Raw genomic sequence first — 26416 nt, 5'->3', positions numbered from 1 at the left:
TATAAACCCATGTTGGCTACTCCTCCGCATCACATTAGCCAGAGGGCTCCCACAGATGTGTTCCTTGATAATTTTTTTCTAGACTTTTCCCAGGGATAGAGGTAAAGCTGACGGGTCTATATTTCCCCAGATCCTCCCTCCTCCCCTTCTTAAAGATTGGGACAATACTGGCCCTCTTCCAATCCTCTGGGACTTGACACAAGCACCATGAGTGCTCATATATCCTTGCTAGTGGTTCAGCTATGATGCTTGCTAATTCCTTCATTACCCATGGAGAAGGAGCTGATAACAAATCAGTTGTTTATCTAATTACTATGCACTTGTCTTTTCAATGAAAAGCACACAGAGACAGTAATTAACACTGAGATACCATTCATCACACCAAACCAAAAAAGATCCCTTAATTAGCATATGTATCTAGAACAGTGATTCTCAACCAAGGATGTTGCACAATATGAGCATAGTTAGGTGTGCAAACCTACACATAAATCACAGCATAAACCCATGACCTTTCTGGAGTTCTCTGCAAGGGAAGAATTACTTTGTTTCCCATTGTCAAAAAAATAAGTGAAAGCTAAGAGATGGCATTTTCCAAAAGTGCCTTAAGTCTAAGGAAGGATGCCTTGAATCAAACAAGAAGTGCCTGGGGTGTAAGAAAGCTAAGAATCACTGATATAAAGTTCATTAAGGTCATGTTCTATACCTTTCCTCATATTGAGTAACCTTTTTTCTAAGATCAGCTATACTGAGTTTGGTGCAATGGAGTAAAGCTCCACTCAGACTGAGGAGGTGGCCTGTAATAAACACCTACAGTTTACTACAGGCCACCAAACCAGGGGGAAGAGCTTGATTTGGAGTTCTCTCAAGAACTGACAGAGGTCGCACGTGCAAGGGGCATGGTCGTCATGGGTGACTTCAATGACCCAGACATAGATTGGGAGGAACACCTGGATAAATCGGATCGATCACATAGTTTCTTAACCTGTATTGAAGAGCTCTATCTCAGCCAGGAAGTGCAAGGGCCAACCAGAGGCAATGCTCTCCTAGACTTGGTTTTGGTCAAAGGAGATGATTCGGTGAGTGACTTGAATATTGAGGGTAGCCTGCGTGACAACGACCACGAGACCATTATGTTCACTGTCCGCTGCAAGGCAGACAAATTAGCCAGCAGGACTGAAGTCCTGGACTTCGAAAACACAAATTTCAACAAGCTCAGGGTAACAGTAGGGGAGGCGATGTGGGACCAAGGAGTGAAGGCGAATGGAGTGCACAAAACAGTGGCTGTTCATCAAGGACACGATCCTCAAAGCATGAAAGAAAACCATTCCTGTGCAGAGGTTCTTGGCTTAATACAGATATCATGGTCCTCTTGAAAAAGGGAAAAAAAAAGGCATACACACAATAGAAGCTTGGAACAGTTCTCAAGGATGACTATACAACAGTGGTCACACGTGTAGGGAGAAGATTAGGAAAGCTAAGGTGACTGAATTTAAGTCAGCAACGGGAATCAAGGCCAATAAGAAGTCCTTCTTTACGTTATGTAGGAAGAAGACAGAAAACAAATGGAAGCATAGAGCCCCTGCTTAACACCTCAGGACAGCTGGTAACCAACACTCAGGGAAAAACTGAACTTCCAAATTCCCACCCTCCTTTAGTATTTCACTGGACCAAGGGGAAAAACATACTAGACAAGGCTCACGGGGGGCATGGTGAGAATGATCACTTTCCTACTGTTGATGCTGAGCTGGTACACAACCAACTAGAAAAACTAGACATTTATAAGGCAGCAGGATCAGATGAACTCCACCGGAGAATACTGAAGGAGCGCCCGAGGTCATTGTGGGACCCCTGGCAAAACTTTTCCAAAACTTGTGGCACTCAGGGGAGATCCCTGAGGATTGGAAGAGGGCCAATATCATGTCCATCTTCAAGAAGGGGAAGAGGGAGGACCTGGGCAACTATAGACCAATCAGTCTAACTTCTATCCCAGGGAAAATCCTAGAAAAATTAATCAAGGAGTCTATGTGCGATACGCTTGCAGAAGGTAGGATTTTGAATGTCAGTCAGTATGGCTGTTGCGGGTGGCTCTTGTCTTACCAATCTCATCTCCTTCTATGACTGGGTATCTCACCACCTGGACAAGAGAGAGGAGGTCGACATTATATACCTAGACTTCCAGAAGGCCTTTGATCTAGTATCCCATGATATCCTCACAGGAAAATCGAAAGATTGTGGGCTTAACTGCTCAATGGTTAAATGGGTAGGAAACTGGATGTGAGGTAGGACCAAGAGAGTTCTTATGAACAGATCTGTGTTGTCCTGGTGAGAAGTGGCCAGTAGTGTCCCTCAGGGGTCCATGCTTTCCAGCATCTTTATCAATGATTTGCACCAAGTTCGCAGATGACACCAAATTACGGGGGAGCATGGTCACACCTGAAGATATTCACATATTCAGCAGGTTTCACTGCAGACCTTCAAAACATCATATAAATATTAAGCTTCTCAACAATTTGTAGGGAAGATGCAAATAAACCAACAGACTCATGGGTAAAGTAATTCTACATCCTTACTGTGTGACCTTGAATGAATTATTTTTTACCACTTGTACTTTGGAAATGCTCAAAAAAGTCCAGTCAGGGCCTCAAGGTATAATAGACATAAAAGTAGAACTTTTGGCTTCTATGTCCACTAACTGTGCAGAATTCCCAATGACTTCAAAGGAAGTTACTTATATTGTCCCACAGCTAGATACTGTCTCAGTGGTCTGCCTCAGTTCTATCCTCTAATCCAGGGGTGCTCAACACTCAGCCTGTGAGTAAAATCCAACCTGCAAAGCCATGTCATCCAGCCTGCCAGACTCCCTACAGGTCAGCAAACATCCTTGGGGAATGGTGACAGCATTAATTGCTGTTCCCCTTCTACCAAATTTCTGGACCTGTGGGGAGCCTGATGGGCCAGACAGCATAGCACTGCATGCTACATCAGGCATGCAGGGCTGGGACAACATCAGGCCCAAGCCCTTAGTGTGAGACTGGGTCCAGGTGGTGAGTAGGGTCACCACCCATCCCTAATTAGGTGGAAAAATCTTGGAATGGGAAGCTCAAGTCCTAGTTCTGGGCTGCATGACTCCAGGACAGCATTTGTCCTGGCTTGCAGCATTGTGCAAGGATTGGGACACAGCAGTTTTCCCTTGCAAGCTGGCAGTGTTCCAGCCTGCAAGGGGCTCTTGGTAGCAGGACACAGAAGGTATCACTTGCATGTGTGTGTCTGCACACATGCATATGGCCAGCAAGACAGCCAGGCAACATGAAGAGCAGCTCCTCATGGATGGGGCGGGGCATAGAGGGAGTGAAAGGGGATAGATTGAGGTTCCTACGGTGAGAGAAGGAGCGCGGCTGCGGCTGGGGGCTCTGCTCAGCCAAGGCGGTACACGGAGCCCAGGTCTGGGGCAGGGATTAGGATGGAGCCACAGGAGGCTTGTCCAGGGGCCGGGGGGCGGAGAAAGGAGATGGTTGGGGCTGACATAGTGGGGGGTACATGCCCCTCCAGATTTGTGTGTGGAGCAAAGGCAGATGCAAGGCTCAGGGCTCCCTGCCCCGCTGCCCTCGTCCCAGGGGCCCTGCGCTGGTCAAACCACCATTGCAAGGCTCCCTGCCCACCCACATATTAAAACTGGTTGTGTTAGAGTGATGTAGTAGCCATGATGATCCAGGAATATGTAAGGATTTGGGGGGGGCAATATCTTTTACTGGACCAACTGCATGTTGGCATAAAGTCAGATAAGCTTTTGAATGCAAGATTTTTCAGCAGGTGTTCATATCTTAACATTAAAGCTGTTGTAATAGAAGTATTAGAAGTTTTTTAAATTATACACTAAGTAGCTAAACAAATATCTGACTAGAAACTGAAAGGAACCATGCAACAATATATTTACCATGCAACAGTATATTTGAGCATCTTAACTACTGGTACCTATGTGTGCATTGCTAGGCCTTCTGCTCATATGAGGTGCATCTACACTGCCACCAGCAGATATGATTTCATTACATATAGGCATCCATGGGCTAGCTTTAATCTCAAGCTCAAGTAGCAAAAGCAGTGACATTTTGGCTGTGCAGACTTCAGTATGAACTGCACAAACCCACTGTAGAACGTGAATACATATCCAGGTTTTTTGTCTGCAGTGATGTCCATACTGATAAGTCTTCACAGTGAGCGTTACTCAAGTCAAGTGTCTCCCCAAACTACTTTTTATGTACCACAGCTCCTGATTGCAATACACTCATACCCAAGCTGTATACAAAGAGGAAACAACTACCTATAGAGTGCCAAAAACAGCAGAAACTTGTACTCTGTAATAGCCCAACCCCATGTAAAGAAGGCTTCCTGAGTGAATGCCCGCAGTCAAAAAATGCTTGGGCAAAAGAATACGCTTTGCTTTGAAAACAAATAAACACTACCTCTATCAGATGTGAAAAATATTTTATAAAATACCACATTATGTTTGGGTGGCATTATTCATTTGCAAATGTAATTGAGCAACGTTTGCTTTCAGATATAACCATGCCAAGAGGCCCACGTCTGACCCAGTATATGACTGTAATATTTATTTTAAATCCGGGTGTAAACCACACACACACATATTTTAAAGGATTTTTCCCAATGGAATATTAAATTAGCTAACTGACAAAATTGACAACTAACAACTCATGTCTAAAGTCTTCTCTTAAAAGCTGATTTGCCAGCTAGGCTTGCTGGTTAATGCAATTTCTAATGCTGTGTAGTTCTTTATCTTATGACTGCTGTACTGTTGCAATGTAGCATAAACACCATGTTCTAATTTTAGAAAGTGTTTGACTAGAAGGAAGTTTGATCCTAACACAAACTGAGTGCTCACATTGGCTTGTGAAACGCAAACTGGAATGTTGAAAAATATATGGTACAATACATTTAAAGTGCTCAGATAAATTATTGAAAGGAGCTGAATAGTCCTCAGATAAACCAAAAAATTTAAAGCCTGGCTTACATATATTTCTTTAGTCTGAACCCCTCAACAAGAATCAATATACCAATTTCATACTCATGAAACTGAGGCACGAAGGACTTTGGGTTAAAAATTCCAAATAGATCTAACATTAAGACACATGCATTCATATTTGGGAGAGCAGTAGCCTGATTTTCAAATGAGCTGATTTATGTGCCTAATTAGCTTCAGGCAAACAAGGCTGACATTTTTTGGTCTACTTGGCCTAGGCAAAAAACACTCATCTGGAATATGGAAAAGGCAGAAATAGAATCTCATGTTGCAGACCTGAGCCATGACTTCAGTAAATCAGGGGTCAGCAACTAGAACCTATGGGCCAGATCCAACCCATGAAGCCACTGGATCTGGCCTGTGGAAGTGGGGCTTTGGTAGCGTTTAGCGGCAGGGGCTTCTCACCTGCCACTGCAGGGTGAAGCAGTAGCAGCAGGTGTCCTCTGTGCTCTTCTTTAGTTCATAAGCATAATAAATTGATGCTTAGTTAAGATGTACACCTACAGAGCCCTTAACTGTAAACTACAATGCACTGTAACTTTTAACCTCTTCTACATTATATGCCAGAAAAAAAATGGCAATTTTAGGATTGTGTCTCCAAGGATAAGATGAGAGGAATAGCATAGCATGTTTTCCATTATACTAGGCAGTTCATAGAAATAAGTGAACAGTTACTTGATTTGGGGATCTGTGTGCTGAACTGTTGTAAGCTAAAACTCGTAATACAGGAAACAATGATGACTGTGTGAGAAGAATTTGGAAAACGAAACTGGCGCATGAAATGTTACACTGTTTTAACACTGACCGCAAACACCTGCACTTGTGAGTCACTTAATCTGAAAGTGGAACAAGTTATTTTAGATTTAGCAGTCATATGTTCTGTAATAACTGTGTACAGGGATCTACAGATAGTTATACACAATGCACAGATTGTCTTTTGCTTCTGTGTTTGTAGACCACCTAGCACCATGAGGTATGAATCCATGATTTGAGCTCCTGGGCATCTGGACAGTACATGTGTATATATTAGATAACATTACATAAAATCATAGGATGCCTTTCAAGTGCAGAGATGCTTTAAAATGCACTTCTCACTCTTGCACTCCTCTTTACACAATGCTGCTTCACTAACATAATTCTCCAAACCAACAACTCAATTGTAGAATAAGGACCAAATTCCCCAATAAACTGGATTTGTCTTGTTCTGGAACTGCAGTGTAAAATGCAATGTATGTATATCCAGCTTATCTAGACAATGTTCTTTGGCAGTTTTGCATTATTCTGGTGTATATGGTACCTCTAAATGTAAAGGTAGAATTAGCTCTACTCATTTTTAATTAAGTAAAATAGTGCATAAGATAGAAATAGGTAGTGATTTTGAATTTGTTTAATGTTTAAGTAAGAAATTTTTAACTAAAAAAAATTCCCAAAGACACACTATGACTTAAGGGGAGAAAATGTAGAGATCGATTACGGTTCAGACAGAAAGAAAGAAAAAAACAGAGTTAAGATTCAGAATAAGTTTCAGTAATTTCAAAGTTAGAAATGAGAATCAGAATCAGGGATACTATAATTATACCGAAACAAAGTGTTACAAAGCCAGGATGTTTATGGCTAAATATAATAAAGTATGGGTGTGCCTAGATGAGACATTTACTGCAGACCTGCCTAATTAGCTCTGCTATAAAATGTCAGATATGGTGCTATTAGGCTGGAGTAAACTAATACAAGCACTATCCTGCGGTGGAGTACTTTACTTCAGAGCAACGCACATGTAGATGCTGATGGGGCTGGCTGGGGCACAAGAGTGCTTCAGTGTGGAAGCTTCTTGCCCGGCTGGCTCCTCACTAGAGCACCTTTGTGCCCCAGCCAAACACTCTGCAGCACATTGAGCTGGGTTGGAGCAGCACTGACTGGCAATGGGCCCAAGGGTCAGCCTGCCAGCCAAGGGCTGCTCTGAATGGCCTCAATGTGCAGCAGTCCCAGATGTACATGTAAACAGAGCACCTGGGAGCAATAAACTCCAGTACAATGAACACTTGAGTTTATTGCTTCACATTAATTTCACTTTGCATTGTAGATGCACCCTATGGGAAGGAACAGTTGGGACACATAAGCAGCATAAACTCAACCCTACAGTTATATCATGAAAGAGGAGGGGGAAAAAAGGAAACATAGACAAATTAAATGCACATTTTCCATAAACTAACTTAAAAAAAATGGAACCGCAAACTCTAAGTAGCATTAATCACAATCATGTTATGATGGCATGGTGTCACTTCATATCAGAATATGAGGCTATATCTGTTTTTGTATGAAGCTTTTGCAGTTGCAATTTCAATAATTGTTCCTTGCTTTATGTATTTTATTCTTTTAAATCCCAAACTGGAAGCTTGATTCTGCTGATATAAAAAAAAGCTACAAAAATACTGTTAGTTTCTTGTTTTGAAGCTACCTTCATTCAGAACCCCTTGAAAAAAATGCAAAAACATTTTATTGTGGAAAGGGTTGCTGAGTTGACATCATTCTGTAGAGTGAAATCCTTTATGTGCAGAACTAATTCAGTTCAGGCAAGAGCGGTACAAACCCTGGAATCACTAAAGTACACCATCTCTACCTTGATCAATCGTAATAGATTACCTGTAAATCTAAGGCTGATAGTACAAAATATAGTATTTTGAGGACATAAAGGCTTAGCTTGCTCGTAATGGGAAAATGGATCACAGAAGTTATTTTATTAACAATAAATGGGAGTTTAGAAATGCAGGATTTAGTCTACTGCCACTGAAAGTTGACAACAAAGAACAGGTATCCAAAGGACTTGGCAGGCCGCTGGATTCATTAGGAGCACTTCACACTAGTCCACAATGCTTTGTGCCAGAGAAAAAAAATCTCTCACTGGAGTTTAACCCAGGATTTTAAAACTAAATTTTAAAAGAAATGGTGGTTCAAGAGGATGACTCTGTCCCAAAGTGGATACAAAATGCATTTTAACTTAAACACCATTACCCCTTTTTCTGTTTTTCTTTCCATTCTTTCCATTCTGAAAATCTTGGATTACTAGTGCATAAACAGCTGCTTCCTCTAGTATAATCAGCTTCCCTGTTCACAATTCCTTTATTATTACTCATTGTTTCTGAAGTCACAGTGTTGTTGTTTGCTTCCACGACCAGTCACAAAGTGCCTTGGATTGGTTTGGAGTTTTCCATTTTTATTCTGCACAGTGTGATAGGCAATATCCCCATGCAATACTGACAAATATAATATAATATTGTCTAAAAGTGTACTCCTCTCTGGGGCCTACATTTAATCTTAAGTGACACAGCCATAAGGCAGGAATAGATTTACAAATCAGATGTTAGTCTGAGTGGCTTGGTTTTGGGGGTTTTTAAGGTTCGAGACTTCATGGCCATTTGTCCCTCTAGCTAGCACTCCCTTGCCTCAGATACTGTCTTGGGCCACAATTCTCTATTCCAGCTGAAATATGAGAATGGAAGGAAATGAAAGGGAAAGGAAAGAAAGCGGCATTAAGATAGCTTTGTGCCTCCCAGCATTCAGAGACTGATGGAGACCTGTCTGACTGCCTGTGTAATTTAAAGCATCCTTAGGGCTGCTCTAATTTATACCCAGCCTGCCTGCGGCCCCAAAATAATGAGAACACACTGGCCCTCTGGTACTGTCCACCCTTCTTTTGGTAACTGCCACAAGTTTCAAGATGAGAGGAGAAATAGCATAGGGAAGTTTGGAAAGCTATAATGCATTGTTTCAGCAGATGTTTGTGTTAACATATGCAGACAGGAAGATCCACTGCCTTTTAGATTTCTTCCCCCGACCCCAAACAGAGTGAAACTAATGAGACCTACCTAATCGACTGATGCAGATGAGTCAGTGGAGCTCCATATATATCATAGAGGTTTATAACTGGATATTTACGCCCTATTTTTTAAACTAGTTTTTTCCAGGGAAGAACCGTGAGCTGAAGAGTCACCTTAAATTATAATTTTGAGTCAGTATTTATTTACAATTGCTGACTGACAGCTAAGAGGGAAACAACTAGTTAGGCACAATTTGGAAATGCACACTGGATTAACACACAATGCAAAAATCAGGAAGAGCAAGATGATTATGAAAGGATTCATTATAATTTCATTCCCTTTGTGGTGGTAGCCAGCAATAACAGGAAATGAAATGCCAAAAAATATAGAACGTTTCTACTTTGTTTACGAAAATATTTTTAAACATTTGTGGAAGTTAGATGGTGTTTTTTAAAGTATGTGAATGTAAAATTGAGAGAGAGGGAGAAAGAGAGAGAGAGAGAAAGAGGAAAAAGGTACACAGATGTGAGAAAGAGAAGAGAGTGAAGACAAGACAGAATTTGTAGAAATGAGGTCAGAAGGAAGAGTCAAAAAAGAACAAAGAATAACATAACTGGTTTTGTGGCACCATTGCTGTGCTCCAATTACCTAGCAAAATTATCTAGAAACCATAACAGGTAACATATATACTGATTAACACTGCTTTTATTTATCAGCGATACATTTTTACTGAGAAAACGGGAAAGAGAGAGAGAAAAAATTTAGAATTTAAAACAATTAAAAGAATGGCACTCCCTGACATTAACTCCTGGAAGCTCATCAGCACTAATTATTATTGTAGTACTGTTTGGTTGCTGAATACGTTGAACTCACTAGAGCCATGAAATAAGGTTGCCTGTACCTATGATTCTTCACATTTGAAACCAGCTGAAAATGGCTAGTTCCCAGAAAGCAAGCACATAGCCATAACTTAACAAATACACTGATAATTATATACAGAATGTAACACAGTTTTTTTCTGGAAAAGTTTTTCTCAAACTTAGACTGTATTGCATTACATATGGACATGATGATATAAGTATTAAAATATACTTATATCCTATTATATAGCTAGCCATTACATAATATAAAAAGGTATTTTAAAGAATTAATGAATATGTACTTTATGTAATAAGAAAAAATAATGATTAATTTCATTATACCCTAATGTCTACCCAAGTTCATGTATACAGAATGTATTTTGAAAAAAATGTAAAACTAATGTTGTATGTCTGGGGTTATGATGTAAATACAAGACAATGAATCCAAATTTGTGCACAATGATCATCAGTATCTTAAGGGGATTGTCTATAACAGTGGTTCTCAATCTTTTTAGACTCAAGGCCCCTTCCATAAATTCTATAAATTCAGTGACACTGCATTTTAAAAAAACAACACATTATTTAGTACAACCAGGGGAGTGGCCAGGTAGGGAGAGCCTCATCCTGCCCTTACCTGCTGATCCCCTCACCCATCAAACCTGATCCTCCCATCACCAGCTCATCTCCTCACACCAGCCCTTATCTGTTGATCTCTTCATACCTGAAGCCTGATACTGTCCTTACCTGCTGATCCCCCTCCCACCTTGCTTAGCTCCTCAGAGGAGAGGAGACTTAATAGCAGTCTTCAAGGGATGACGAGGTCGAACGGTCACAAACTCCTGCAAGACCGTTTCAGGCTGGACATAAGAAAGAATTTCTTTACTGTCCGAGCCCCCAACGTCTGGAACAGTCTGCCAGCGGAGGTGGTTCAAGCACCTACATTGAACACCTTCAAGAGTAAATTGGATGCTTATCTTGCTGGGATCCTATGACCCCAGCTGACTTCCTGCCCTTTGGGCAGGGGGCTGGACTCGATGATCTCCTGAGGTCCCTTCCAGCCCTAATGTCTATGAAATCTATGAAATCTGAAGGGGGGTTCAAAAGAGGATGGAGCTAGACTGTTCTCAGTGGTGGCAGATGACAGAACAAGGAGCAATGGGCTCAAGTTGCAGCAAGGGAGTTTTAAGTTGGATATTAGGAAAACCTCTCTCACTAGGAGGGTAGTGAAGCACAGGAAGAGGTTACCCAGAGAGGTGGTGGAAACTCCGTCCTTGGGGATTTTCAAAACCCAGTTAGACAAAGTTCGGTTAAGATGATCTAGTTGGAAACGGTCCTGCTTTGAGCAGGGGGTTGGACTAGATGACCTCATGAGGTCCCTTCCAACCCTAACCTTCTATGATTCATGCTTCCTGCAGCACGCTTCAAAAGATCTTGCCACCTGGGTTGAGAGTCACTAGTCTATACCAACATGTCACAGGCACGCATCCTTTTCTAACAAACTTACCTTGAAAGATTCAGTCACCTGCTTCGTGGTTCCCCCTGTACACCCTCCAGCTAGGCACTCTGTCTGACAGCCCTGCAAAGAACCAAAACACAGGGGAAAGCAAATTAAATGCTTGCTACCAAGACCCAGAAACTCACACAGACTCCCCAAAGTCTGGGACCATCCAATCTAATTGTTACTTGGTCAGAATAAAATAAATAAACAAACAAACAGAGGGAGAGATTTTTCTGCTTGGGTTTCTGTTTTGTAACTTATCCCATCCTCTGTGGTGGTTTTGTGTCAGTCACCTTCTTATTGCTGTGCTTTCTTCAGCCTGCTGAAATTTCCCATTAGTCTTATACAATGTCTCAGGGTTATAATCAGAGAACAAATGAGCAACTGTTTTGCTGGAAGAGGAGGGGGGAGGAGTAAAGACTCCTGTGTTTCTCACAAGTCCTCTCTCTCTTTCTGTTTCATACAGCATCGGATACCAACTTACGAAGCTAGGAACCACCGTCTGGTATTATCACTCAATGTGTGGATTCTCTCTGCCCCATCTGGGCATTTGTAAAGACTGATTGGCATCCTCTTATCTGTGAGAGACGGTGGATATTGCAGCCTATGGTGTAAATGGTTTGCAGTGTCTCATGTGACTGAATAGTCTAATCCAAGATTTGCAAGATCTGTGGCAATGGTTGCAAGTGTACGTGGCATGATTGTGTGGTTCAGAAGCTACTTGCTTCATCCAGACTCTATTATCTTCATACTGTTTGAGCCAATTCCTGTCATGGACTTTATGCCCTGGTGGAGACAGTGATGCCAAGGCTTCCCATCAGTCAGGATTAGTTCCAAATGCATTCATATCTCACCTGTATGTGTCTTTGTTGCAAAGCTTGGGACATCCCATTGTTCTTGTTCCCTCTGATAGTTCCCCATATAGCGTGTCTTCGGGTCCATCTTCCAATCTGCTCAGATGGTCTAGCCAGCACAGTGGTCTGTGTTTGAGTAGAGCTGTCACACTTGGTAAATTTGCCCTCTGAAGAACTTCTATATTTGTAATTTTATCTTGCCATTTGATGTTGAGTATGTGGCATAAACAGTGCAGGTGAAAGCTGTTGAACCTTCTCTTTTAATATTCATAAGCTGTCCATGTTTCCCCACCATATGTGAGAGTGCTGAGTACACAAACTTTGTATACTAGCATTTAGGTCTTGATGGTAAGCTTTGAGTTGTTCCATGCTTTTTTAGTTAGTGTACCAAAGGTCGTGGCATCCTTTCTGATGCAAACATTAAGTTCTTCATCCAGTGAGAGGTTGGTGGTCACTGTGGAGCCTAGGTAGCTGACCTTTTGTGCAGTAGGTAGCTGGTTCTCATTAAGAGTGACTGATAGATCTTGTAGAACTACCTGTACTAGTGCAACTGTTTTCTTTATGCTGATGGTGAGAGCAAACTCTTGAGAGGTGATCCATGAGTTCTTGTAGTAGGTCTTTTTCATAGGCTGTAAGGGCAGCATCATCAGAGAATAGAAGCTCCCTGAAAAGCACTTCTCTAACTTTAGTCTTTGCCTTAAGTCATGACAGGTTGAAGAGTTTCCCATCTGATCTCGTGTGGAGGTACACTCCACCTTCCATGTCTTTAAATACACAGTTCAGGAGTACTGAGAAGAAGATTCCAAAGAGTGTAGGGACAAGAATGCATCTTTGTTTCACTCCGCTTTTTATCTTGAAGCTGTCCAAAGTGGACCCATCAAACTGAATAGCTGCTTTCATGTTGTCATGGAAGGAATGTATAAAACTTAACAGGGTTGGTGGGCATCCTATCTTTTCTAGGACTGCAAACAGACCTGTTCTGCTGACAGTGTCAAACGCTTTGGTTAGATCCATGAAGGCAATGTACAATGGGTGGTTCTGCTCTCTGCACTTTTCTTGAAGTTGCTGCAGGGAAAATATCATGTCTATGGTTGATCTTCCAGCCCTGAATCCACACTGAGATTCAGGGTAGACACAACTTGCTAACTGTTGTAGGAGCACCAGGATGACCCTTGCAAAAGCTCTTCCTGCTGTACTTAGTAGTGAGATACCTCTGTAGTTGTTAGTCACCCTCATCTCCTTTTATTTTTAGAGTGCTGATATTTGCATCTTGTCTTGTGGTACCTCACCCTCTTTGTAGCATTCGAGTAGCAGCTGATGAAAATATGGTAGTAGGCTTTTTTCCCCCATACTTGAGAATTTCACCTGGGATACCATCTTTCCAAGGAGTCTTGCCGCTTGATAATGAATCAATCGCCTTGCTTAACTTTTCTATAGTGGGTTCCGCATCTAACTCTGGCATGACCTGTAGAGTTGGTATTTGGTCCAGTGATTCGCTAGTGTAGCAGGGCACTAGGGTGCCTGCTACTTATAGCAGTGATATGGGCTCAGCTGCCACTCACCAGGGCAGCACAGGTGGGTTGCTAAGACAACCAATTAGGTCAGCTGACCAGAAGGGGGCAGGGCCCGGCCTATATAAACAGCAAGGCTGAGGCCAGAGTCAGTTCCCCTTTGGCAGCTTAAAGAGCAGGAGCCCTGCTGGAGCAAGCAGGGTGGGCATAGTAAGGAAGCCGGATGGCTTGAGCAGTGTTGGCATGGTCATACGGGGTGAAGAGGATCCCGATGGGGACATGGACAAAGGTCAGCCAGGTTGGCTTAAGATTTGTGTTATAGCCAAGGCACTTTGCGTTTCTGTTTTGGTTGTGATATAAAACCGGAGGACTGGGCGAGGCTGTAGGGGTGGAGGAGGCCTCATAGGAGTTCCCCAGCAGTGGGGGGATCCTGGCACTGCAGAGGGCGCTGTGTTTTGGGGTGTCCCGGCCCCAGTATGGGTGATTATCGGGAGTAGGCAAGAAGCCCTAGTGGGGCGTAAGACCCAGGAAAGGGGTCTGGGGGCCAGGTAAGGCTGAGGCTGCCTGAGCCCCATTGTGAGAAGGCCCCGGTGCAGGGGTGAGAGCGTGAGGCACAGGCCCCGGTGCAGGCTATGAGAGCCGTGGGAGACAGGCCCCAGTGCGGCGAGGGAAGCGAGGGGGCACCCGTGAGGGCGACAGTACAAAGGCAAGGCCCTGGCGTGGGCTACGAGAGCCGCAGGAGACAGGCCCTGGTGTGGGCAAGAGCACGGGAGACAGGCCCCGGTGTGGTGAGGGAAGCAAGGGGGCACCCGGGAGGAAACAGGCAGGCAATTGGACAGAGGCCCAGTACAGCAAGGCAGGCACCGTGCCAAGGAGGGCAGGAAGGCAGCCTCCCTTTGATATTTACCAGCAAAGACGTGGCAGGCGAGATAGAGGGTGTGTTTGAGACCCAATTTGGCACAGTAGGTAGGGGCACCAGGGGAGGTCACGGCACCCCTACAGGGCTCCCTCCTACATCTGGTGCATTGGCTGGGAATCGCTCGGCCGTGCGTTGAGTAGGAGCAAGAACGAACCCAAGGGCTGTGATTGCAATTGTAGATGGACACTTTGGGAGTCAGGCAGTGGGACTGTGGCTCAACAGATTTTGGGTCCGAAGGGATTGTACCCATTGCCCAGGTTTCTGAGGACAAAAACCGAGGCTGACCCAGGAGGGGTAAGGCCTAGATAAAAATGATGCATGCAAGGAATAGGGGAGGTCGGAGGGCCGGCCAATTCGCTGGACAAAGAAAGAGGGAAGAACTAGAGGATGAAATAGACTGGCTCGAATGGGAGCTGGAAGTAGCCCAGGCTAGGAGAGCACAGGCCGAGGACAGGCTGCAGGAGAGTTATCTGATTCTGCTGCTCGTACATAAGATGCTCTTGCAAGAGGTACAACAGATTACGGTGTTTAAAGCCAACTATGAAATGCCAGAAAAACAACAGTTGTCCCTGGAGGGAGATCTAAAGGCCTTAACAAAAGAAAAGGAAGAGATAGGCACCCAACTACAGAAAGTGGAGGAGGACAGAAATAAGTTGGCGCGTCGAGTGCGATCTCTTGAAATTCGCCTAGCAGACAGCCAGGCCAAGGGGGTAGAACTGAGCAAGGGAAAAGACTCATTCTTTGTCCTTCTAATTGCAGTTGTTCAAGAAATTCAGGAGCTAAAGAAGGAAAGTGAAGGACTGCGGGTAGAGCAGAACAGGCGGATAGAGAGCCCTACCCTGGTGGTCAGAACAGATCAGGAGTCCAACCAGGAGTTGGGGAAAGGGCAAGAATCTATGAGGGATGATAGGACTGTCTGTGAGCAAAGGTTACCCCTGGAAGGGGAGCAGGAGCCCAAGCAACTGCAGGCTTAGTGGCAGACCGTAACAGGGGGAATGGAACACCTGATGGAGCAAATGCCTCCCTGCCTGTCCAGGACTCTCTCAAGGGCCTGCAAGATGGGGGAGAAGAGACCTGTGGAGGAAGACTCAGAGGCCCTGTCTAAAGAGACCCTGTTGATATGGCTGACAGAATGAGGCCAGAGATGGGAACAGTGGCAGAGGCAAAATGTCACAGAGATGAGCCAGCTGAGAGGGCTACTCCTGCAGCAAGAGAAGGGAGGAGGTGTAATACCCACCCAGGAACAACCGAGGGCAGGAGAACTGGTAAAGGCAGGGGCAGCTGGGAAGAATACACTGGTTTCCCCAGGTAGTGAAGCAGGTGACTCAATGGACCCAGAGCAGGGCCCGGCATGACAAAGACCTAGGGCACTCCCAACAAGAAGGGAACAAGCAGAACCCAGTAAAGGAAGGAGTGCCAAGGGGCAGGAAACAAGGGGTCAAAAGCCATTACCCAAAGGGGAACTAAAACAGGAGGAAAGACCAGAGATTTATGTGAACAACCTCCTCAGACAGGTCAGTTGGCAGTTGCTGAGGAAGGTCATTGAAGAGAAAGTAGGAGGGGTAGCCTATGCAAAGATCTATAAGGGGCCCCGAGGAGGGTCCACAGGCCAGGAGAAAGTAGAGTTTTGGAGGAAGGAGGACGCCCTGAGAGCCTTAGACTGACAGTGGGAGATCTGGGGAAAGATCCAGGATCTCCGAAGAGCTATAGAGAGGTGATAGCCCCCATGACAGTCTCAGAGGAGAAGACCAAGAGACATTGTTTTCATCTGCCTTTGCTCCATCCCCACAAGAGGAGGAGACCCCCAGGGGGTAGGCTGGGTCTCAACTGTCGGTGGACTGTCTTCCTCAAGGATGACTAATGTGGGGGACTGCCTGTGGCGAGGCAAATCCCACGAAATACCACATGTTGCCCCTTGGGTAAAAGGCGAAGAAGAGGCACCTCAAAACCTTTGCCAATGTAAGCTGGAGAAAACTGAAGAACAAGAACCCGAGCCTGAGAGATGGACAGGCGGTCACGATATGAATAACGCGGAAGACTTGGCTTGGTGAGTCGTGAACTGAAGGGGGGGAGGTGTGTAGCAGGGCAGTAGGGTGCCTGCTACTTATAGCAGTGATATGGGCTCAGCTGCCACTCACCAGGGCAGCACAGGTGGGTTGCTAAGACAACCAATTAGGTCAGCTGACCAGAAAGGGGCAGGGCCTGGCCTATATAAACAGCAAGGCTGAGGCCAGAGTCAGTTCCCCTCTGGCAGCCTAAAGAGCAGGAGCCCTGCTGGAGCAAGCAGGGCAAGCGTAGTAAGGAAGCCGGATGGCTTGAGCAGTGTTGGCATGGTCATACGGGGTGAAGAGGACCCTGATGGGGACATGGACGAAGGATAGCCAGGTTGGCTTAAGATCTGTTATAGCCAAGGGGCTTTGTGTTTCTGTTTTGGTTGTGATATAAGACCGGAGGACTGGGCAAGGCTGTAGGGGTGGAGGAGGCCTCATAGGAGCTCCCCAGCAGTAGGGGGGTGAGGGGATTCCTGGCGCTGCACAGGGCGCTGTGTTTTGGGGTGTCCCGATCCCGGCCCCAGTGTGGGTGATTATTGGGAGTAGGCAAGAAGCCTCAGTGAGGCGTGAGGCCCAGGAAAGGGGTCTGGGGGCCAGGTAAGGCTGAGGCCACCTGAGCCCCATTGTGAGAAGGCCCCAGTGCAGGTGGGGAGCGCAAGAAGTGTGAGCAAGGCCCTGGTTGGGGGCGGGAGCGCAGGGCACAGGCCCCGGTTGGGGGTGAGGGAAGCGAGGGGGCACCCGTGACGGCAACGGTACAAAGGCAAGGCCCTGGTGCGGGCTATGAGAGCCGCGGGAGACAAGCCCGGTGCAGGCGAGAACACGGGAGACAGGCCCCAGTGCAGCAAGGGAAGCAAGGGGGCACCCATGAGGAAACAGGCGGGCAATTGGACAGAGCCCTGGTACAGCAAGGCAGGCACTATGCCAAGGAGGGCAGGAAGGCAGCCTCCCTTTGATATTTACCAGCAAAAACGTGGCGGGTGAGAGAGAGAGGGTGCATTTGAGACCCAATTTGCCACAGTAGGTAGGGGTACTAGGGGAGGTCACGGCACCCCTAGAGGGCTCCCTGCCACAACTAGTGATGTTGTATAGCTCTGAGTAATGTTCAACCCAATGAGACATCTGCTTGCTTCTATCTGTAATGGCTTCACCGCTGCATGACTTGAGAGGGACAACCTTTTTGACAGGAGGGCCTAGAGCTTTCTTCAGAACATCATACATGACTTATAGGTTTCCTGTGTCTGAGGCTGTCCACAATCTGTAAACACTGCAGCTGTTGAATAAGTGTTGTGCTCTAGGACATTTATTCACACAGGAGGCTGTACAAGATGTTCTTGTGAAGTGTTGTTTTGAAGCATCTGTACCCAGATCTTAAGTCTGTTCAGCTCTGACCCAAGCTTCTGTCAAGGTTGTGCCCAATGGGGAACTTGTTTAGCATTGGTATAAAACTCTCTGTAGGAATAGCTCTACTCTTTCCCAGCCATCAGCCCACTCCACTGTTGCCCATACATTTGGTTCAGCATCCCTTGTCTCTTCCAGGAGCTTGTGGGCTTCATGCACAAAACATTTGTGACTTTTAAGCCTCCGTCTGTTTGGGTCTTCAGTTAACAGTTGATGGAGCAGGTCTCCATGAGAAGAAACTGCCACCTTCGTGCCTTACAATGTCCTCTTGCTCTGTGTCACCTGAGCCTGCGCTGGGGAAGCAGAGAAGGCATCATTTGCTCTAGGACACTCAGGCTTCACTGGCCAGGCTCCAGGCCCATGGTCAGAGCATGCTAAGCAGTGCTCTTCAGACAACCAGGCTCCAAGTGCTCCTGGCTGTGGAGTGGAGTGGAGCGGACCAGGGTGGGATGGAAGTGACACTTGCCAGTGCTTCCGAGAAACTATAGGGTGGGGTGGGGTGGGGCAGAGCAGGAAGAGATGCCCCCAGACCTCGAGATCTGCCACTGTCCGGCACCCACAAGCCACCAGAAGGACCTGGGAAGTGGTAGATGTGCTCACCATGCTCGGAGGGGAAGTGGGGGGTGTCATTGCACCCCAGCACCTGCACTAGCCTCATGTTGCTCCTGGCAGCAGCAGCAGCAGAATTTGCATGAAGGAGGCAGTGGTGGCTGGGGGGGCAGGGGCTGGACGTGGACAATACCAAGCTGATCAAAGCAGTCAGATGTAGCCACATGCGCCATTAGCAGAGGCTTCAGCTACTCCCCTGGCCCGGTCCCTGGTTGGATCCCATGAGCCCAGTCTTTCCTCATGGGGCAAAAACCAACTCCCAGGTCAGGAGGATTTGGCCACCTCACAACAGCACCCCAACTGCCCTGTTAATCACCCCCCCTGCACCTCTGTTCTTGCCCTCTCTTTGAGAATCCAACTTGGTTCCTGGGGCCTCACTGGCACAGAACTAGGCATTACTGTCCTAAGTCCAGGGATATCTTGGAAGACAGCAACCAGCAAAGTGAACTTGAGTTAATGAAAGCTTGTGTGCTCTCTCTTGCATATAAAATGAGCAAGACAGAACATGCACAAGCTTTCATGAACTAAATATCAAATACACACACACACACACACACTTTAATACTTCCAGTCCTTCAGCACTGCAAAGACAAACCATTACTAATTTGTGGATTCATATTTTCAATATATAATACGGTATTTAGTTTCTAAAGGTGCATACCCCATCTTCTGACTGACTTCAGACTAGCACAACATGGCTAACTACCTTTCTTTTGGCGGACAGAGACCAGGAATCTGACTAATGTATCTCATATCACAGGGCTTAACTTCAAAGCCCCATAAAAATGCGGTTTCGTTTGTGGAGTAAGAAGGAAAGCCACCATTGTTCACAGGGACAGACACTCCTCTCTGGAGCTGGTTTTACCACATCGGGTAGCCTGTGAGTTCCAGTCAGAACCAAGAGCCCGCTGGAACCCAAATGCCAGATGTACTAGACCTTGTGCAGTAGTTCTACAAGCCCCTTCCTCCTCTTTCCCTGCTCAATGCTGGCCTCCCAGATCCTTCTACCTACCTCTTCATTTTTATGTAGGGGTATCTTCTGGCTCTGTTAATCACTGAAAATAACCAACTGCCTAAGCATCACCTGAACAGGAGCGCCACCAACACCCACAGCAAGAGCACACAGACACGAAAAGATGACAAACACAAATTGGAACCAAGTTACATGGGCAGTTTCTCTTTTATTTCAATGGGAAAACAGTGCTGCACTCCAAAAGCTGTTTTCCCTACACTTGAACCTGAAAATGAGGTCAGCTTATGCAGCACCATTGAAACAATAGGGTAGTAAATCTGTGCCGCCTTTTACCCAGTGGTAAACCAGTTTGTGTGCCTGTACCCCAGAAGTCTGTTTCTATTTCCATTCAACTTAAAAACCTTATTGAGTTCAATCAAATCAGTAAAGCTACTTTGGACACACTGTAACATCTGACAGCAGATTTGACTTGCCTGGGCTGTTTCTGTTTTCACTGTAGTTATTGTGTTTTACAAATATAACAGATTTCCACAACAAGTAGTTAACTGTCATTGTTTACCACAAAGAATCAAGGGTTTTTTTTCTGGACCATAACAGTTAAATAGCACTCCAACCTCAGTCAGATTTAACAGAATTATTCCTTCAGCACTGGAAAGACATATTATGATTACCTACTAATTAGCAGAGTCATATTTTCATAACCTATCAATTTGAAACAAGAAGTGAAACAAAACAGAACTAGTCCCCGGTTTACTGGCAATACTGCCCCTGGAAATCACTGAGAATGTGTTTGTTCCATTGCAGTTAATAGCATAGACTGTTTTAAAAATGTATTGATTACAATGAAATGACTATAGGGATAAATTTGATTTCTCTTAAACTGGTATGTAGCTCAAACTGCATTAGAGTCCGTGGAAATATAACTAAGAGTACAATTTTGCCTATTACAGAGGTTTCTTAACCTTTGGAATCCAGTAGCTGTCTGGATCAATTAACTGAGCTATCAAAATGATTTGTATCACTTCACAGAACTTATTGTAGAGCCAACTAATTTTTCTTTATAGTATACATTTTAGTAATTGCAATTTATACTTTTGACTTGTTTTTCTAAAATAATAAAGTATTTTACAATTCTCTATTTTTTGTGGTTTAAGGAATTTTGATTTTATACTTTTTTTGCTTGTACATGTCCTCCATTAACTATTACATATAGGTACAATGTCATGGATACATTTTGTCTCTTTGAAAGCTAGCCTTGTATGCATTTGTATTAGCAGTTAACACTATTAAATAAAAGCTTGGTGGTTGTTTATTTTTGTGTTGCATTTATGAAGGATTTCAAGTTTATAATAATCATCGGAAATCCTTTAGTACATCCTGCAGGAACCTTAAATCGGAATGACCTTAATTGGATAATAGCACAGCCCATGAAAAGTGTTTCTGTAGTATTTCCACTCTAATTGAGGCAAACTTTATTAATGGAAATAATCTCCTATCAACATCTGAAAGAACTGTGTGTAGCTCATATGAACAGTAATGGAGATTATTTATCTAATGACTCTCACACCCAGCTCTAGCACACATCACTTTCCTGAACACTCATGGGCCTCACACTGCATTGACTGCCTGTGCTTTTAGTTTCCCTGTTTCAGACAGTTCCAGCCACTGTGCCCAGCTCTAGCTTCTCTAATGTAGACTTCTTGTTTACCATACCTTCACACAAATGGTACTGTGTCAGAGCTAGCCTGGATACCCAAAACTATGGTTGCCTTTTAAGGCTAAGAACAGACAGTCCAAAAGCCCAAGGCTAAATTGATTCAATCTTTGCAGGTTAGTCTAACCTGTGGAGATTAAACGGAGAAGCAAGTGAACAGACATTCACTTTTGATTCCAGAAATGCAGCCACAGGCCAGAAGCGAGTGCTAGAGCACGCCTCCCAGCTTAGCTGGATCAGAAAGCTTGAGCCAAGGCTAGCCTGCTCACCCTGCAAGAGGGAGTTTGTGGGGGAGGTGCAAAGTTTCCTGGGATTTTGGGGGACTGTGAGTTAACTTGTATTTGGAAGGCATCTGGGACAAAAGTCCCAGAAACTAATTTAACTTAAATCAGTTAAGTCTGATACTACAACCATCCAGGTTTATCTTAAACCAGTTTTGGCCATTTTGAATGTGGCTCATGTGCACTGAACTTCTGTTGTGTTACAGATTTGAACGAGGTTTGGATAATTTATACTGGTATATATATAATTTCTGACCCTAGTCCAAGACACCACATCCGAAGCCTAGGAGCACAGCACTGTGCCCAAGGCAGCCACAAAATACTGCACAGCACTAGCTGCTAGTGTGCCAATCACAGCAGCACAATCAGCCACCACTGAGGCAGTGACTATTTTTGTGTTTCCTCACAAAGGAGTTTCTGGAAAACCCAGTGGTTCCAATACCTTGCCATTAGCATTGTCTAACATTTAGCATAGTGCTACTGTTGACAGGACTGCCATGTTGGGGCTCTATTATTCTGGTTCCTGTTGCATCCATCTCATATGTGGCAGAACTGACTCCCACATACTGCAAATGATGATTACTGTGGATCACCTATAACGTTAACTTTATCTGAATGCCAGGAAAAAGGTTAAGGCAAAAAGTTAGCCTTTCTGCCCTGTATCAAAGGCATGTCAAGCAAAACATCCTTAACATTTTTTTTAAAGAATCAATCGTAAGTAGAGACCAAAAGATACGTATCACTGTGGCAGCCACACAACATGAAGATAAGATTATAGAAAAAAGTTAACTACAAATAGTAAAGTAATTACTGCTTTTAAAAAGTAAAAAATAAATAAAAATCCCCCCCACGTATACACTATTCATTTTAACATCAACTAAAATAGGCAATTAACTTCATGATACTGATGAAGGATGTAAGGAGGTGCTCAGCCTGCAGACAGTCAGCAATTAAGAGTCTGCCTGGCTGGAAGACAGACAGCAGCTATAACTGATGATGGAGTTAGGATGGAGGCACAAAGGGGACAGAGTGGAAAGAAGGAGAGGGGAGGTTGTGGTGCTAGGAAAAACCACGGAGCTGAGGTTGCCCTTCCAGGTTCTGAGGAAAGACTGCAGGTTTTTAGTTTATCTGTAGTTTTACAGACTTGTTCATTTTATTGTTGGTGGTGGTTTGATTTTTTTTTTCCACATTTGCGCCATGCAAAAACAACTGGCCAGAAACCCAGGACACAGAGTGAACTGGCCTAAATAAGGAAGCTGGGTGAGGGACCTGCTCACTAAAGGCCTCCAGAATTTTGGGCTGCTTATACACATACTTGGTGGTGGGGGATGGCAGGCTTCTAATTAGAGCAGTTCCCAGGCAGCCGCTGTAGTTAAATTGCTGCAGCATTGTGTGTATTAAGCCCCTGCGCATTTAAAAATGGCCACCAGACACTTATCTAAATCTCATTCAACTAGGTTTAGGTAAAGTGCCTCATGGCCATTTTTAAACACACAGGAGCTTAATACACATGATGCTGTGGCAATGCTGCAGCGTTCTAATTAGAATGTGGAACAGACTCAATTAATCGAGTCTGCTCCAATGCGTTCTAATTAGAATGCCAATGAGCATGTGTATAGGCAGCCTTGCAAACTTATTTATGGTATCACAGATTCCAACATGTTTATCTTCCCTCTGTCACTTTGTTAAGGAAGTGGTTACATGGTACACAAATAATATTATTTATATAAATGAGTATTGCATCTCTGAACAGAAAAGATCAGTGGCCTATGTTATACAGCTTCCCAAGTGATTTGCTTAGCTGGTTCACTTATGAGATTGAGCATATATATCAGTACGAGAATCTCATCCACATTTTATAGAAATGCTTTTATGAACCCTTCTTTCTGCAATTATCTGGAATATGGAGAAATGAGAGGGTTATTACTTAAAGTGAATTGACTAGTGGTTAGGAAGACAAGCCACAGGTCCTTGAAATATTCCAGGTGAGAAAAGAGCTGACTTCATAGCCTGTGATAATAGTTATGCTTCTTGCACACTTGTGAAGACTATTTAGAGTTGTGTTTTGCATAGTCATGAAGCATATTTGATTTCTAACAATATTCCCAAGAGCTGGGGCAATAAAAGTTAGTGTTGAACAGATCTTTCTTCTGGGATAAGGAAGTCCTCCATTTCTCCAAAGGAACAGTCATCATAGCAGAGGTACTCCAACAGAGCAAGTCTCCCAAAGCAAACCCACTGATATGCCTGAATTCCAACCTGCAAAAACTTCAGAAAGCAAGAGGATAATTCAACCTTAGGCTCTTTCAAAACTTAGCTTGTGGACTGTGCCAGTTAAGTGGGATTCCAGTAATGGTATGTTTTGATTACTGACCAATTTCTATAGAAGAGAAGGTTTTAAAGCTTTGATTTGGGGCAGGACATGGTAACCAAGTCTAACAGGATGCCGTGAAAGGAAAACAAGAGCTGAATACTAAGAAAAACCTCCTGATGGCGTAATTGGTTTTCCTGTTAGTCACCTAGGAAGGGAACAAAGGTTGAATTCAAATGAATATACTTAAACTAGAGCACAATTTGTTGTGTTGTGGAAAGGCAAATCTTAAAACTAGAGTGGATAAGCCAGCAGAATATACACTCTAGGTGTGACTGATAAATTAATCTGGTCAGGTTTCATATTTGATATAGAGGAAATATAAGCACGCTGCTTATAACAGCTGGTTTCAGGGGAGGCACTCTCTACAAGATAATTCAATTGCCAAAGTGGAGCCATCAAAGCCAATGAAGTTAGACAATTGTGGGAGGACAGGATGTTTATTTGGGGTGGAAAGATTTAAAGGAGGAACATAAAGACAGGAGATTAAATTTTCAAATCATAACACTTCAGTAAAAATGAGTTTATTGACAGTTTTGCTAGTATAATAAATGAGATGCATCAAAGACACTTGAAAAATATGCAATAAGACTGGGATCAGTAATGTAGGAACATGTCTGAAATCCACAAGGAACAGCATAGATTTCTGAGAAGGCTAGAGGGGAGAAACACCCTCTAGAAATGTAAAGAATTTTTATTCACTGGAACTAATCCCACAGACAACTTAAGGATCTATGCAGCTTCAAACTACAAGTGTCATGCAGATACTGGGCCTAATTTTTTTGCTATTTTATACTTAGAGAGAGGTAATTAGCCATGTTAGTCTGAAATTAGGCAGAAGGCAAGGTAGAAGTACACTTTACAGACTAACTGAATCGGAGATGCACAAGCTTTCATGAGCAACAGCTCACTTCAACACATGCTATGCAGTTAGCATCAGTTAGCCCATAAGGTACAACTCCACGTGCATTTGTATACACAGCAAAATGTGCATCAGAGCTGAGAAAATGGCAGCAGCACACTTTTGAACTAAAACACATCAAAGGTGTTTTAGTTCAAAAGCGCACCACCACCATTTCTGTGCACTTTACCATTTATACAAATGCATGTGACGCAGCAGTAGGCACGTCAGCTTGCGATGTGCTGGATTTCCGGCATATTGAAGCAGACAAAGGTATGTACATAAATGTCCTTTCATGCCTTATGCCTGCTTTATACCCAGATAAGGTAGGTCTAAATTGCTACCAGTGTAAGTGCTAAAGTGAGGTGCAGGACAACTATGAATCTCTATTTTGTTTTGTTTTTTAATTCGCTATTTACCACTGCCCTGAAGAGATGAAAATCCCGCTTCAGGCATGCAATTTCACTTGCTGTTTTCTTTACCAGTCTAGTGCCTAGGAAAGCACCTTATAAAAGCCTCCTTCCCAAGTGACCTCAGATGTTCTGTGCCGCAGAATTTCCTGCTAATGTTCCTTCCTTTGTTTTTTCCTCTCTGTGACCCTTTTGTTACTTTACCACTGTTCAGTGCTATTTCCTCTCTCTTCACCCCCTTATGTAGTTCACTGTTTTTTTTTCCTTTCTCACTGTAGGGAACAATCTTGCACTGATAGGACAGACTGGATGACCTAATGGATCTCTTCCACCTCCTATGTACATTGCCTCTAAGTGCCTCTTTTGTTGGCTTGTTTGTCAGCTCTCACATTAATTAGTTTGTTAAATAACTGGATTGTTTGCATGAATGGCAAAAATAAAAACATACTAAAACAGCTAGCTTGATTCAGTTGATGTATTAATGCATACACTTGTTTTCTAATCAGGCCCAGATCTGCAATATGGTTACCCCTAAAACAGAAGCTCCCTCTTCCTTCCCCCCTCCCATCGAAAGTGTATGTGAGGACAGAGAGGTAGTTAGTTAGCTGTGTTAGTCTAAACTCAGGCAGAGTAGAGGTGTACCTTATAGATTAACTCAATCAGAGATGCATAAACTTTTGTGAGCAATGGCTTACTTCATCAGATGAGGAGGAAGGGATTGTTTTGTTGGGTTTAGGCCTGATTTCCATTACACCAAGATCCCTTTATATCACTGTGGTAGAAGAAGGAGAAAATGTACCAGTACCTCTTTATAGGGGGTCCACATTACTATCGCAGCAAAAGGGGCTTCAATGCTAATAGAAACAAGTCCCTTTGTGATAATATTTATTCTCATTATTGTAACTTTTCTTTAATATTTTGTTTTGTCCATATACTCTATAAAGACAGTTCCACATGACCATCAAGCATTTGTACACAAATGTCAGTAATGGAATGCAATTTTGAACCTCTTTATACCAGCAAAGCTCTAATGTAGATGCAGACATACCTCCTCAGTGAGTTCTTATCCTGGCACAATTTATTTCACTCACTGGGCTGGTCTGAATTACAATCACAACAGCTTCTGTAATAATAGAGCTATAGAGGGAAACATTTTTAGTGTAGACTTGGTTTTAAATGCAATAAAATATAACAGGCTATATTTGTAAAATTCTTA

The 26416-nt window shown here is 43.8% G+C and overlaps 1 protein-coding gene across 2 annotated transcripts in view; it reads right to left on the bottom strand.

Moving 5' to 3' along the window:
• BCAT1 (branched chain amino acid transaminase 1) overlaps positions 1-26416 on the bottom strand; it is a 103738-nt gene that overhangs the window by 58329 nt on the left and 18993 nt on the right. Inside the window, exon 2 of one of the 2 annotated variants that reach the window (XM_090043585.1) lies at positions 11215-11286. The exons of the other annotated variant lie outside the window; for it this stretch is intronic. Coding sequence (XP_089899711.1) covers positions 11215-11286 — 72 coding nt within the window. The remainder of the gene's footprint in view (positions 1-11214; positions 11287-26416) is intronic. 2 annotated transcript variants of the gene reach the window in all.

The sequence above is a fragment of the Crocodylus siamensis genome, chromosome 4 (genome assembly GCF_052110815.1).
Source record: "Crocodylus siamensis isolate JL-2025a chromosome 4, ASM5211081v1, whole genome shotgun sequence".
Taxonomy (NCBI): domain Eukaryota; kingdom Metazoa; phylum Chordata; order Crocodylia; family Crocodylidae; genus Crocodylus; species Crocodylus siamensis.
This window is presented reverse-complemented; position numbering and strand designations above follow the sequence as displayed.